The 15,726-nt window shown below is 51.0% G+C and overlaps 1 protein-coding gene across 1 annotated transcript in view; it reads right to left on the bottom strand.

The window, feature by feature from the left end:
* Window positions 1-15,726, bottom strand: part of PLXND1 (plexin D1) — an 81,676-nt gene that overhangs the window by 61,424 nt on the left and 4,526 nt on the right. Inside the window, exon 2 of the mRNA XM_084530929.1 lies at window positions 257-433. Coding sequence (XP_084387055.1) covers window positions 257-433 — 177 coding nt within the window. The remainder of the gene's footprint in view (window positions 1-256; window positions 434-15,726) is intronic.

Raw genomic sequence — 15,726 nt, 5'->3', positions numbered from 1 at the left:
TAGAAGAGCTGCTAATAATTAAATGCTGCACAATAACATTTCCAGCACAGGTTTCATCAAGTACATCCTGCTTGCAGAACCGTAATTAACAGCCACCAGTCACCAGGCAGCATATATCGCCATACCGATCACAGCAGCGTCCAATTACTTCTTTATCACCAAACGAAGGCAGGTGTTAGATAAACCCGACAACGGACATTGGCAGGGGCAGCCCCTGGCCCTCCCCGTCCCCCCAGCCTCTGCACCCCACACTTGCCTTCAGGAGTCCTCCGCTGGCGGTGCCCAGGAACACCACGGTGTAGTTATTGACGCTGGCGACCGCCACCGCAGTGAGGCCGTTGTAGGTGAAGACGGGGGTGGCGGTGATGGGGTTCACAATGGCCAGCGGGTGCTGCAGGTGCGCTGCTCCACAGTCCAGCTGCTCCGGCTGCAGCTGTGGGGACACAAACGTGCATTAGCGGCTGCACCCGGCCAGGTCCTGCCTTCTGCCACTAGGGATCAAGCCTCTGAGCCCAAGGGAAAGGCCTCACTGCTGAGCCATTCAACAGGAAAATGCAGGTCCATTTGGGGACAGGAGCAACGATGGAGCCTCCCTCGTGCTTGCAAGGCCTGTCCTCAGAGCCAGACCTGACGAAGCCCAAGGAACAGGCTTTGCTGGGTTGCCTTGGACAAGCCGACGGAGGGCTCTGACCCTGCTGCGGGAAGGAGCAGGGCAGCAGCGGCATGGCTGCTGGGGCTGTCCCGGCACGGGCACCCTAGGCAGGCGTCTGCCAGGCAGGGTCCCGTGCCCACAGCAACATGGGGCTTCCGTGCCACACACACCTCACACCTACCCACGGCACTGGCACCTGTCCCAGCCCACGTCCTGCGAGGCGCCAAAGCCCAGGGGCAAGCAGAGGGGGGAGGGAGGTGGCAAGGGGTCTCCTCCCTGTGCTCTAGGTGCCCCCAGCCCACCCTGGCGAGGTCTCAGCCAGCCGGGGACCAGCCCTGCACACGGCCGCCCGCTTTGCTCCTGTAGCACTGCCACAGCCCCGCTGCCCCCATCCCATGGGCATCGCTGCTGTGCCAGGCAGCTGCGAGCCGGGCAGGAGGAGGGAAGGTTCATCAAGTAAAAGAAGTTAGCTAGAATATTATTTCCCTGCAACCAAGTGAGGAGATGAGTGAGAACAGCGCCAAGGGCGAGGAAAAAAGACAGGCTCACTGGAGACCCTCAGGACTGTAAATCCGGGCTCCGATCTTGCTGCTGCTGGAGTCAACAGCAGTATTTCCACTGGTCAGATCCTCACATGCTTGGCCAAGTCATGCAGCACTTCACTGCAGGCGCTGCCCACTGATGGGCTGAGACACGAGGAGAGCAGCCTGGGAGCAGGACCAGGCCAGCAGACACTAAAGGCAGGAGGCTGCTAACCAGGCAGGAGCAGATCAGTGATGGAGGTGTCCCCACAGCCTGGGGCATGGAGGGGAGTGCAGCAGCAGCCAAACTTGTCCCAGAAATGCTGGAGCCACCACGACCGCCCAGCCTGGCCCCATGGGCTGCAGCCGCTCGCAGCCCGCCATGCCCTGGTGAGCAAGTACGAGCTGTGCCCTGTACATGAGACCACAAGACACTTAATATCTGCCTCCAGCCTCTTTTGCCAAACTGCTCCCAAAGCTGTGAGGGAGCAGGAGCTGGCTGTGTTACAAAAAGTTAAGCCAAAGATATCCCAAGCCAGGAGCTGCAGCTCCAGCAGAAGCCCAGCTGTGGTGGGAGCTGGCTGTGATGTGCAGCCTTGAAGCCCAACCGCTGCTCCCACAGGGCTTCGTACCAGTGCTGCTGGTGAGAACTGGCCAGGTTGGTACCAAGGCTCCCGCTCCCATTCGTTAACAGGTGCAAAAGAACAATGACAGAGGAAAAATGTAAGGACTCCTCCTCTATGTCACCTAGACCTAGTCTGTGAGCAGGTATTTGGCTTACTTGGCCCACAGCAAGACAACAGACGTGACCATTCTGTGCTAAATTAATTAGCACTGCCGCTGCATGACAGCAGCATTTAAAAATTAGACTGATGCTTCATATTTCTCCTTCCCTGCTGAGACGCACCCAAGATTTATGACCGCTCTCGCCCTGAATCCTCTGAGATTCTCCTTATAATTTCTGCTCAGACAATGTGGATGGATTCAACAACGTCTGAATATCACAACAGTCTTGCTGCCGACAATTTACCTGCTGTCACTCCCACAGCAGCTTTTATGAAGTGCTGTGGGGGCAGCTGGCGCCGTTCAAATGATGGGCATGTTTCGAGGGCCATTACCACATCATCTGCAGTGTCATTTCAGGCTCATCTCAAAAGCCGCAATTGCGCTGTCACCCTCGCTGGGTGTTGGCATGCAGCTCACAGGACGACAACTGCAGGTATTTGCAGCCTGGTGCTAGTCTAAAAGCAGAGGTGATTTCGGCTCTGGCTGCAGGAAGCACTTACACACCGCGTCAGGCAGGAAACCTGCCTGACGGACCTCAACCCACACCCCCGCCACCAAGCATGTTTTATGCCTTACTGAAGTCAGATGTACCACAGATATCCCTGCCGAAACAACACTTGGGAGTGCTAATTTAAGCAGAACAAATGCAGGGATTGAGGCTGTATCTGTTAGGACACTGGACCACGTTTCTACCACTCAGAAGCTGATGACCAGCCTGTTAAGCACATCCCTCCCTTCCTGGGCTGTGTCGCAATTCCTGTAGTACCAGTATTATTTCACTAACGGAACCAGACTGCCTGCAGCTCTACCCTCTCTTCAGTTGGTTTGAAGCCCCTGGACCTGAAGCAGCTCCTGATCACAGATTTGGAGGACAAGGACAGCCTCTGGGCCTCTGCTCAGGACAGGGCCGAGAGGAGGCGACACACATGGAGCGGCAGCTTGGTTTATACAGGCGCGAGATGAAAGGATCAAATGTTCTGGATGCCAAGTGACTTTGCTAAACATATTTTGTAGTTTCACAGTATTTCATTCTGCTAAAACAAAACAAAACAAACAAACAAACAAGCAAGCAAAAAAACAACTGCAGCCCAAATTCTCAAGTGTATATGTTTCCCCTGTAACTGGGCAACACAGTTTCTTTATGCTACACACAGGCTACGGAAAGCCATTCATTTTTCTGATGTAATGGTTCCTTCCACTCACAGACAAGCCTTCAGAAAGGCACTTGGTTTTATTTATTTGTTCTGGGGACACTTATCTCTAGCTCCACTTCACCACTCTTTACCAACATCAAGGAACCGAAGCTCCCAGGGCTCCGTCCTGCTGGAGGCTGAGGTGCGGGGCAGCCTGGGCACCGGAGGCACGCTCAGAGGAGCCTCCTGCGTGCAGTGGTGTCGGTCCTCCACCGGCCTCCCCCAGCCGGGGGCACAAGCCTTTCCTTCCACAGATGGCTGAAGCCAACGGGAGCTCCTTATCTGCTCTCACTGCCTGTTTATAAATCACGCTTTAGAGACCCAATATAAACGCAAAGTGTTTTTCATGGTAAACAGGATGTAACTATTCTAATGCAGCCACGCATTATTTTGGTCACATACATCCTTCCCTTAAAACACCTTTCTTTAAATGACATCAGCTCTTCCAAAGGACAAGCAGGAGACATATGGTGTTTCCCTCACATGGTCTCCAGGGTGGGGTGACACAATATGCTGCTTCTGTCTGTAAACTACAGGACCAAGGAGATATTTTAACTCTGTCATTTTAGGGTAAACAGGATATGAACAAGTCACATCCTTATGCAGGCACCAGACGATCACTCCAGATAATCACCACAGCTTGGGAAATTTCACTTAGAAGTTGTGCTGAAAGGCATTCTTGATACAGAATGGGTGAAATCTTGCTCTGTTTTAAGCCAGACTGATCTACCCTGCAGTGGGGAAGACATAAATAAAACTTTTCTTCCCAAACCAGTGCCCTTCTATCATTTGCATTTTAAAACAACCCCATGGGTGTTTATTGCATTGCCATTATTTTTCTGCTTCACGCTGTAGATACTGAGTAACTCACAGAAATACTGAAGGGGGGGGCCTAGATCCAGGTCCTTCTGCACCCTGCCACCCTCAGGCTACAGGGGAGCCGCCCCGGGCACAAGCTGCCAACAGCCCATGACCAGCACAAGGTGAGCAGCGGCGCTGCCATCCCACACGCTCACAAGGAGGGTGTACTCTGTATTTCTACAAAATTTCAAAAATGGGGCAAATGAACCCAAACCAAGGAGCAATTCCTAAGAGGAGGGTTAGTCAGATTAACCCCTGAGTGTGATCAGAAAGACAGCATGGGACAGAGATGAAACACTTCCAGCCACATCGGAGCTCAAGTGTTCAGCTGCTTTCGCAGTGCAAGTTCAGCCCTTTATCCCAGGCCTAGAACGGCACAAACTGAAGCGATTTACCAGAATTTCCATTACCAGTCCCCCAGCCCTGCGCGCTGTGCCCCAGAGGCAGGCTTGCAGGATGTCGGTTTCGGAAGGAAGTCTGCTGGAAACAGAAGGAGGAAGAGGAGTGGTGAGGCAGCACTCAGGAAAACCATGAAATGTACTGATTTTTGTATCCTGTCTTTGTGACCTTAAAAATAGTTCTTAAGCAAATATGGGAGTTTATTTCTGAATCAAAACCAGGCTGCAGTTCGGAAAGAAGCCCTGCAGCTTCTGCTTTCAGCAAGCAAGCTCTTCCTTACTGTACTACAGAGAGCCTGAAAGCTTTGCAGTGCAGCAGTGAGAGGAAAGCAAACCCACCCCTTTCATGCATCATATCAGAGTGGATTAAAGTGTTGGCTCCTAACATGCCTGGAGTCCTGGGAAAATGACATAGCCAGCATCCGATAATCCGCTCCAAACTTGTTGATTTGTGGGACTTAGCAATCGTCTTCATAGGCTCAAAATTTGGCAGTTGCTCCCACACAACTGACATTTTCAGGCCATTAAGTTCTGTGATAAAAGGGCTCTAGCCTTATCTCCTGCCTTCCTTAACATAAACCATTAGGCTTTTATTAACATTTAGGTATGACTCAGGGAAATCTCTGATTGGAGACAGAATATTGAAAATAATTTGGATATTGTCCGAAGAGAATAGCAGGGCATGGATTCAAAGCTGAACAAGGAGAGAAGCTAAAAACCAATGTGGAAATATTCCACAAGCTCCATAATAAAACGGGCAGAGTGAGAGATGGTGGCCAGCAGACTCGGTCGCATTATGAAAACAGAAAGCACAAGCCCCCTTCTGTGTCCGGCAGAACCCAGACTCGGCCACAGAATCCCTCCCCAGGCACAGCCTATTCATCGCGGAGCCCTCCCAGTGTTGCCAGCAGTTTGTACACACAATCATGCGTTTATCTGCCAGAGTGTTGCAACCAGAGCTGTCAAAAACCAGGCTTTTTAGGATGCCTGGAGGAAAATGTCATCGTTAGAAGAGGACTCCACTGTTAAGGCACTTGAGACGTAAGCGGTCTCTAATTGTAGTGCTGCCGCAAAGGCGGGCATTATCAGAGAGCTCCTCTGACTTCCCATCATGTTTTTTAGGCAATGGGAGGCAAATCAATGTGCACTCTTGACCAGTTGAGGCACTCAGGCTGAGCACCGCTGAAAAATTGAATCTTGCTCCATTTTTCTCAAGAATCATCCACACTGAGCAATCAGCACCCACACTGCACAGCAGATTTCCTTAGAAAAGGCTTAGAATTACATTTGCACCCTGTTTTTGCTGTTTACTCAGACTACAAGTTTCTTGAGCAAGGAAGCAGCCATTTCTGCTGTGTTTTGCACAATGCCAGCCCTGGCCCACACTGCTCTGATCCAAATGAGGGTCTGTCTGCTCTCAGCTGTGACCTGGACCATGTCCTGCCTGCAGGGAGCCACCAGCGGCCGCCTTGGCCCAGCGCTGTCCAGACACAGGGGGCAGATTCCTGGTGCCGTAAACTGGCGCAGCCCCACCGATGCCGGCAGATAGCATCTGGCCAGATGTTACCCTGAAGGGCCTGAAGTGTGTGCGAGAGGCCACTCATGCGGCTCTTGGGACCACTTCTGCCAACCTCCGTGTTTATTTATGTCCCAGGAGCTGCAGCCGCTGCGTGCAGCCGCGCTCCCCGGGTGCCTCCCACCCTGCATGGGTGCGAGCGGGAGCACCGCGGCCCCGGTACCACCACTGCTTGAGGACAAATCCCAAACATTGCAGGGAAGGGCACACTTCTCACACTGCCATGAAGCTGCCCCTGGCAGGGCAGGGGACTAATGACAGCTTAACCCCAGGTTTTACTGGAACATCACTTCTGCTGCATCCTCAGCCCACGTATCAAGAATGGGGAGGTCGCGCTGGGCTGGCCGCCGCGCTGTGCACAGAAGTGAGGCTCTCCCCTGCCTCGAATAAAGCCAGGCTGGCACCGGCTGCTCACAGCCCAGCACCCGAACCGCTCCTGCCCAACGGCAGCCTTCCCGCCATGAGACAGGAAAGTTAACGGCTTGCTGAATAGCAGTAATTGCTTATAAAAAACTATCAACAGATTCCCTCTGTCAAATCCCCATGAATCACCATTCCCTTGACAAACGAGCATTCACTGTACCAAAGCCAGCGGCATCCAGCAGAATAGATGCATCGGTTGCACAGAGAGAAAAATGACTGTATCAGTTCAGCAGTTCCTCCCCTCCACAGCAGACAAATGTCACCCCCACGCCAAAAAGCGTCTCTTTGGCTTCTGCAGAGTTCCTGATGCCTGGCAGTTTTTCAGCCTCTCATCTTCATTTTTATTTTACAGGAGAGCTTTTCTTTTCCTGTCTTATAAAACTCATTTTTTCCCTCTCCCTACTCTTGACTCAACCCCTTTTCTTCCTGCCAGCTCCTGACATTCACTCTCCACAATTTCCCCTGGGAAACACCTGATTGAAACGACCAAGGAATTCAGACCAGTGTCCCTCAGATTACGCGAGCAGAGCAAATAATGAGTGAAACCAAGCAAGCACAGTAACAATCACCATTAGGAAAGGCCAGCAGCAGCAAACACTGCAGACAAGTGATTCTCCTGGGACTTTTCATCCCTTTAAACCTGCTCAGCAGTTGCACAAGGATTAATCAGGATTCATTACAAGCAGCAGCAAGAGGTGTGTGAAGGCCTTGCTGCTGTTCGTCCCAGCGTGCCCGTATCACTAGTTCTGCCTTTCACTAGTTTCTGGAGTTTTCAGCTAAGACCGAAGTGCTCATCTGTTGTAAAATGAGGGGCTAAACACGCTGTGCATCTGCAGCCAGACATGGGACCAGGGCTGACCTAGCAAGCTGAGCCCACCTACTGCCCAAAACCAAATGAGGAGCTGTTTCAGAAGGGAGCCTGCAAAGGCACGGAAAGACCAAGACCTTCAACCAGCTGATGGCCAGACCCAGCTCAGATCAAACTGCTCACATCAGCCCTGCACCTGCCCACAGGGGTACCCAGCACTGTGCCCCTGCTCTTGCACACCCTGCAGAGATGGAGCCACGGGCAGCACCAGCGACTGAACGGGGACCCACTCGAAGCAGAGAAATGCATCCCTTGAACTGAAATTGCATATCCTTCATGCTGCCAGGAAGACTGGTCAAGCTTATTATGCTGGTCTTCATCCTGCATTAAACACAATACTTCAGATTATACAATCAAATCCCCCTGGAATGGGCAGGCAGAAGGATTAACGAACAACAGGCTCCAGAGGGGTTGTCACAGTCAAAACAGCAAGTACTGAAACAGCAAGAGTTTGTATGTATGTCCTTTAAATCCCCCCTGTTGGAAGCACCATTCCTCTGACCAGTTCTGCAGGGACAAAGAGGAGAATTTATCAGTGCCTCCTTCCACGGGCATTGTGGATGCTCTGAAGCATCCCCGTTGAAATTGTTTGGAATAAGACGTCTGATTTATTCAGACTGTATTTTCTTAGCTGCTCTTTGCTGAGGAGAGTCCCCTCTTCTACCACGCGAGCTGTGTTTCTCATTTATGCTTAGCTTTGGCTTCAGTAACCACAATTTCAAAATATTCGAGCTCTTTCCCACAAGAAGGAATCCTGGGTGAACAGTCAGTTTGGCTCCTCGATCTTCAGAGGTTATTTTTTTCTTATTGCTACTGCTAATACTTAGCACTTTACATCTTCAAAGTGCATTGAAGGCATATCTGTGCGACCGTGCTGAAAAAAGCATCCATTAGAGTAACAACTTCTTACCTAGCACAACTGGTCTTTTGCATGTGTCAGTTCAAATCTGCTTCATTTAGCCATAGTTTCTAGTAAATATTTTCCTCTATTTTCCTCATTAGCTCTGCCAAATCAATTAAGCTCTGAGATAATAAGCAGAATTCTGTTCTTATTTTATGCATCCTCAAATAAAACCTGTGTGCTTCCCTGATTTGTAGCATCACTCCCACAGTGGCATGCGGATGAGGAATCCTCCGCAGGGGCTGCCACGCGCAGTGTGTGCTCAGAAGTCTTGGTAGGGGCAGTCAGAAACAAAGCAATGCCACCTGCTCCTGGCACCCAGACAGCTGGAGAGCTTGGCATGCAAGGTTAGAGCAAGTCTTTCTGCTCATTAAGCTAGCCATCTGAACATACAAGTGATAAAGGCATAACAACCATGCTTTAAGGGACACATGCACATGCTGCAAAAAAAACATACCTTTTTTTGACACAAAAAAATACACTTTTTTTGTACATGAGATAGAGACCTCTGCCCTCATTTTTAGGACCGAGGAAATCCAAGTAATAAGTTGAATGGATGGCTATGAAAAGGGAGAAAGGATCAAGGTCTGGACACAGGATCTTCTGACCTGCAGCCAGCCCTTGAACTCACACGCAAGCAATTGCACAAACAGCACCTGTGTGAAGCAAAAGACTTTCTCCAGGCTTCTCTCTGAAAGCACTGTGTTTATTCACTTACCCATATTTTATATCTTCACTTCTTCTTTGGACATCCTATGCTATTGTACTTTTTTTTTTTTCCAATTAGAAAATTAAAATCTGCAGAATGATTTCAAAATTTGTTAAAGAAAATGGTCCTGTTGGATTCAGCAACTGAATACCTCTCCTATTTGGTCAAAGCATGGAAAGCTTCCTCCTTCTCTATCATTTCATATTTTTCTCTGCTGCCTTCCAGATTTGCAGAAGCCAATGTTTCCAAAACTATTTGGGAAGATCCACTATATTTTGCAGCTCATTGTGGCACCAAATTTCAGCACAACGTTACACTACAGCTAGAAGACTCCAGGGACTAGCATCGCAATTACAGTTTCTCCCCAAAGCTCGAAGCCTGTCCTCAGCCCCTTGCTGAGGGGGGCCGAGCAGCCCTTCACGGCTCAGGGGGGTGGTGTGCTGACACAGAGCTGCCCCGGGAGAGCTGCGCAGGGACACGCGCCCATCTCCACCGGAATCCACAAGGATAAGCGCAGGGAAACCACCTGCGTCAGCTGCTCTCCAGATGTGGACATCTGTCCCCAGTGCCTGTGTGCTGCACCAGCTGCCTTTCTGGACAGAGAAATCAAGGCAGCTACCGTTTCCTCCCCACATAAGGACCCTCCACACCGACTGCCCAAATCCCCACCTGAACCCGCTGCCAGCCGGCACGGACCCTGCAGCTGCCCAGGTGACTCCAGCACCTTCCAGTTAAAATCATGATCTATGAGAAACAAAGAATGACAGGGATTCACAGTTCAACATCTTTGGAAACTGCTATTTTGTATAGTATTAAAACAAAAACAAACAAACAAAAACACCCTTCTCACTGAGTGCTATCATCATGCTCTAAACTTTTCCCAAGTCCTTCCAAAGAGAGAACTCTATACGCAGACATTTTCTAGAACACACCAGGTTTTCAGTGGCTCACTTTAATCAGGCTGTCCACCAGAGATGGCTTTTGGCCACTAGTCGCTCCCAACCCGTTAAATGTTGGCAGCAGTCAGCAGACGGCAGGATGAAAATCTAATAGCTGAAGGGTTTTTGCCCCAGAAGCGAGGAGTGTGATGCAGCATAATACTTTAAACAGAGATGAGACAGAAACAGGAACACAAATTCCAAATTTCCTTCAAATAACAGAGGTACATCTTGTAAAATCCAGACTTTTAGACAATTTTGCTTCTGAGTTAGAATTGAAAGATTAATACTCCTATGCCACTAATAACACGTAAGCTGCTGAAATCCTGTGAGACCAGCAACCCTCTAACAGTTTGGGCTCAAAAAATGCGCAGCCCTGTTCCACAACCAGTCCAGCCCCATGAGACTGCTGCTACTCACAATCATGCTGCGTTCCGAGGAGGACAAAGCAGAAAGAGGCCCCAGCAAGACAATACAGAAAAAGCCTGAATACCCACGCTCACCCTCATCCACCCTTCCTCTGAAAAACAACACGTCCTCAAGTGGAGAGGGAAGCGCAGGGCTGGCAGCTGCAAGTCAGCCCTGCTCAACGCACAAACCACCACCACTGCACTCCTGCTGCCACAGGACACTGCATCCCCTGTCCCGGGGACGTCCTAGTCCCACCCCAAGCACAGGTCTGCATTTGGCGTCTCCATGCACTCCCCACACTGGACGAGTCCTGCTCGTCACTTGGCGGGTGACGAGGCAAAATCACCACGGGCTTTGGGATCAGCTTGCCTCATCAGCACACCACGCCTGACAAGGGCTCACCCAGGCTCTTTTTGATACAGGCCCTCTCGGAGCAAGCCATCCCCATGGCTGCTGGCAGAGCTGCTGCCCAAATGCGGGAACCAGCACTGCTCCTCTGCTCCAAAATGCCAATAAATTCTGCTGGTCTCTCCCCAGTTGGAGATTGCTGTCGACAGTCTGCCACCTCCTCCACTTGCTGCAAGGTGTGAGATGCCCACTTGAGAGGAAAACAAGGACCGAAGTATTTTCTTTACCTACCCTACAAAATAAATAAATAAATAAAGACAGAAAAAAGCAAAGCAGATCCTTCCAGCAGGTGCCTGGGTCAGGACATCCCCCTTCCACGCTGTGCTCTGCCTAAGCAGTGACACAGCAGCACCCCAGCACATGGGACCTCGGCTCAAGTCCTGGCACTGCCGCCCATCTGATCAAGGACAAGGCATTGATCGGGTGGTCTACCACTGTACGTCCCCCATGTGAAATGAGGGCAATAGCACTCCCCAAGCACAGACCTCTGCACAACCCTGAGGCCTCACAACAGGAGATGCACAACTGCAGGTGTGCGGGGCTGCAGCAGCACCCTGCATCCCGGCTCCTCTTCCCCTTTGTGCAAGGGGCACAGTGTGGGGAAAAAAGCCTTCAAACATCAGACACATTTTGTTCCCCTGGCCCAGAGCTTTCACCCATCCATCACCTCCTTGGTGTTGTGACCACAGTGCAAAGGGCTGCTCATGCGTCCACGCCTGCAGCCCTGCTGCTGTGGGGGCTGCAAGGCGCGAGCTCGCACACCGTGGCACCGGCCGGACTGGGACTCCCAGCCACACCGCTGTAGGTAGGGCGCGATGGCACTCAGGTGTTTGTAACTGATTGTTTCCAACTGCTGCTGGTTCCAGCTTGCCTTGTGTTTGCATTAAATTACCACAGCCAGGGGCTCAGACTTATTATGTTTCCAGCAGCTAGCTGGAAGAGGTCATCAGACCAGAGTATCGCAAGTTTGCAGTTGCCTACATGTTTAAATAGATGCCTAGCGGGATTTAGAAGCAGGCTGAGAGAGGTGTTTTTATAGCATCCCCCGGCACCCATCCACATCTCCAGGTGCCTTGTTCACCTCTGCCCCAAGCCCTGCTCATCTTCTGTCTCAATCACAATAAAACAGACTTTCAAAAATCAGAAGAGAGATGCCACAATTCCTTCACTTCCACCCACCAAGACCTCACAGCCAAGCCAGCACTGGTCGGATCTCCTGAGGAGCGGTTTCACATTTGTCTGCGAGCTCAGCGCCTGCCCTGGAAAACATCCAGGGCTCTGCAAATGCAAGTGGTTAGAAACCCCTGAATGAAGGGACAACTGCTGAGACGTGCTCACCACCTTCATATGACTGCGTGGTCACCTCTCCAGACCCCCTCTGGCCATGACAGGCAGCGACTGTGGCTGACATCACACCTCCATGTAAAACACTGGACTTGGCAAAAATGGTTCTTCTGTATTCCACCTTAGCCATTACTTAGTTACAGGAGATTTGATGAGCTCAGTTGATTAAAATTAATCTGAGTTTGTGTTTATCAAGGACGACAATACCTGTGCAGCTGACTGCGGCTCTCTGGAAGCCTGCAGGGGTGGCTCTGGTTCCCCACAGCCAGGGAACGCCGCTCCCATCCCGCCTGGGCCAGCAGCAGCCGGCAGCACTGGCCCCAGGGCTAGAAGCAGGCCAGGAGCCACCTTCTGTTCTCTCACCTAAAGCAGACAGTCTCTGGTTTCCAGGCACAGACATTTCCGTGACTTTGACTGGATTTCCCTTTGCAATGTGCTTCACGTGAGACGCAAGCAGGCGTGAGCCACAGGGACTCCCGCAGACATGCTCCCACCCTGCCTTTGGCTTCCCAGGGACACCCCTGCCCCACACCAAGAGCGGGGGCACTCGCCCGCCCCCAGGCACACTCTGCCCATGGACCATCAAGCCGAGCCCCTCCCTGGAAGGACGAGATTCACACGGCTCCTGTCCGGCATTTGCCAGCTGCCCGTGTGTGCCTAATTCCCGGTAAAAGGCTGTCATGACACAAGTTTCCAAGGAAACATACCTAGCACCTGCCATGCCTAGCTAATACCTGGTGAGGGTCAGCGCAGCTGCTCTGTACCCAGCTCAGGGTCCAAGCTGACGTCCTCCAAACCTCAGCGAAGCTCAGCCTTTGGCCCGAGCCCCTCCCCTGGGTACCCGAGGCCCCAGCAGCCACCCCTCAGGCAGACTGGCCGCTCGCTGCCCAGGCGAGGAAGGCTTGGGAGAAAACCTTGCCAGGCAAGGTACACTGACATCTTGTAAAGCAACACCCCGAACTAAAACAGACGTCATCGATATGACTAACTTTGTAGTAACGGGGCGTTCTTCTCTTCAGGTGAATGCTAGCACCTCCAACACAGCACCTTCTGTGAAAAGCAGAAACGAAGGCTGCTGCAGGAACTCCTGCCTTATCTTAAAGTACAAATTAAGTGTAAATTCCCAATTTCCCTTCTTGGCTAATCCTCTAGATTTATGTGAGTAGATGTAAGGTTAGAGCACATTTATTTTCATGTTTGGAATTTATAAATTCGTATAAACCGGCACTTCAAAGTAACTCAGCTCCTATAAAACCCAATCCCACAGAGACACCACAGTGCTTGGACAGCAAGTAGATGCTTTGTCATATTCCCACGTGTATATGAATTTTTTTTCTTTGGGAACATTTTCTTACTGCTTTCAAACCACATTTCCAAGCACAAGCATTCATATACTGAAATTGTTTATACAGTCTACCCAAGGAGTTCATTTTATTTAACAGCCCGTTATAGTAAAACTCACTGGTGGGTATCTCATCATTACGCCACAAAGCACTGTGTTCAATGAGCATGCAGGATCTGACACAAAGCCACAAGAGCCAGAAACTTGAGAATTAATGCTGAAATGCATCATTATCCCATGCCGCTGTGCCTAAATTTTTCAGCATAGAAAACGATTGGGTTTTTCAGCCTTTTTAGAGTTGCAGACCCCAAAACATTTCCCAGGAGTGATGCACATCCCTGGGTAGCAAATCTAAATCTAAATATAAGGAATATGAGTCTGCTTTCTCTCATTATCTCTCAGGGAGATTTTAGGAGAGCATGGAGCTTGACATGGAAAACCACAGAAGGCAAGCAGGGAGCCTGGTGAAACCGGGGCAGCTTTACCAGCTCGGCTTCCCTCAAGAGTCCTGGCTGGCCATGCAGTTCATTTTATCCTGTGTTGATCTCAGACCCCTACATCAACGAGCGTCTGGGCACGCAGCAGGAAGGGTTGCAGGGACACCTGGACATCCACATTTGCTTACCCTTCTGCTGCTGCCGCAGCTGGGACCACGGAGCCAGAACAGCCTGGTAGCTGCCTCAGTTTCCCTGTCCAGAAAGGCAGACGGTGCAACACACAGGCACCGACCACAGCCAGAGGGTGCCATGCGGCTGTCCTGCAGTAGGGCACCCAGGGAGGCAGCGCGGGGAACCGGCCATCCCCTCCCCTGATGTGGTGCTGCAGGCATCCTGCTCGGCCTCCCCAGGCCGGTTTGCACAAGGGCACAGGCTCCTGGCAGCTGCACCACGCTCCAGCTGTGCCGCGGGGCTGACCCTCACACCGAGCGGGCCACAGTCCGGCTGGGAAGAACAGTTCAGAGATGAAGTTAACCCACTCGGTGTCCCCAGGCTTCAGTAAGCACTGACAGCACATTGCTGCAGTTGATGTTTAAGACAGGCTGCTGAAGAGATCTTACATCCCTCCTCCATTCTGAAGACTGAGGTCCAAATTTGATCCAGGCTTCTAGCAGTAAAAACAGGGCAGTGACTTCATGCAGTATTTCATCTCAGCTGCATGCGTTACAAACACAGCCTGCTATTTGATATAAAATTAATTACAAAAAAAGCTATTTTTGCTGTGGGAAACCAAACCTAGAGCTCACCCGCTCACTCTGTGCCCATCAAGAACCAAACCAAACCAAATCCTTCCCTGGAACATCCTCCTTCCCCTACGCTGCTTCTGCTTATCCATCTCCTTGGTGACTTTTTGGTGGCGCTCATCAAGAACAATCAACCAACCTGCTGACCTAGACCATGCTCCCCTGCACACTTTCCCCACGTCTCACAAAGTCATTAAGCACATGCTTAATTGCAAGTCAGTGCTCCCATGACAGGGACAGGGCACCCCCCAGGACACCAGCCCAGCCGCCAGTCTGGGAAGACACAGCGGCCGCAGCTCCCACTGCCCGGCTGTCCTGGCAGCCCCAAGACACGGCTGGTGTGCCTGGAGCCAAGGGCTGGCGGCAGCGGCTGGGAACTGGGACCTGGATCTGGGCACCAGCACCGAGCCCTCGCATGGTGCCCACCTCCCACCGTGTCACCTGCCACCACGCCGAAGGTAACGAGCCTGACCTGCCATCGCCCCATTCTCCCAAAACCCATCCCTCATGCCCGAGTGCCGCGGCTCCCCGGCTGAGTCACAGCTAAGTGCTGCAGGAGAGGAGCATTCAATTAGACAGAACAACACACAAGGGGGCAATGATTTTCCTTTCACACCGCATTACGCCTAACAGCCAGTGCTCCCTATTTGTAACAACCGACTACTTCAGCCTAACATGTATTCGGAATGAATCAGGTCATCATTAGATCTTCATTTTTTTTCCAGAAGGAGCTTAAAACCAAACTACCTAGACTACAGGAAGAACTAATGAACCACAATTTTGATAATACCGGTGCACCTATCAGAGATGCATAGGCAAAAGAAAACTTGGAAACCTACTAACGGCTGGAAAAGTGGAGCTTATAATGGGAAGGCAGCTAGACACTGATCTGCACCACTGAACCAGCTGCTGCTTTAATACATTTTCCTGCTGCGTTCCCAGGGCTGGGACAGAAAATGTATTAGAGTATTTCATTGTCTTGAAGGTGGAAATTGATGTTAGATTTTTGCAGCACAAAGAAACACAATATTACAACTCTTCTCTTGACACTGCCACTCTGGGACTTGAAAACGAAAACAGCTTGTTAACTTGTTGGCAATTCTAATGATTAAGTAAAAGGCAAAAGGAAAAAAAAAATGAAAGGCTCTCCTTCTG

This window comes from Aythya ferina (assembly GCF_964211825.1).
Source record: "Aythya ferina genome assembly, chromosome: 10".
NCBI lineage: Eukaryota > Metazoa > Chordata > Aves > Anseriformes > Anatidae > Aythya > Aythya ferina.
The sequence above is the reverse complement of the archived record's forward strand: the minus strand, read 5'-3'. Positions and strand labels throughout refer to the sequence as shown.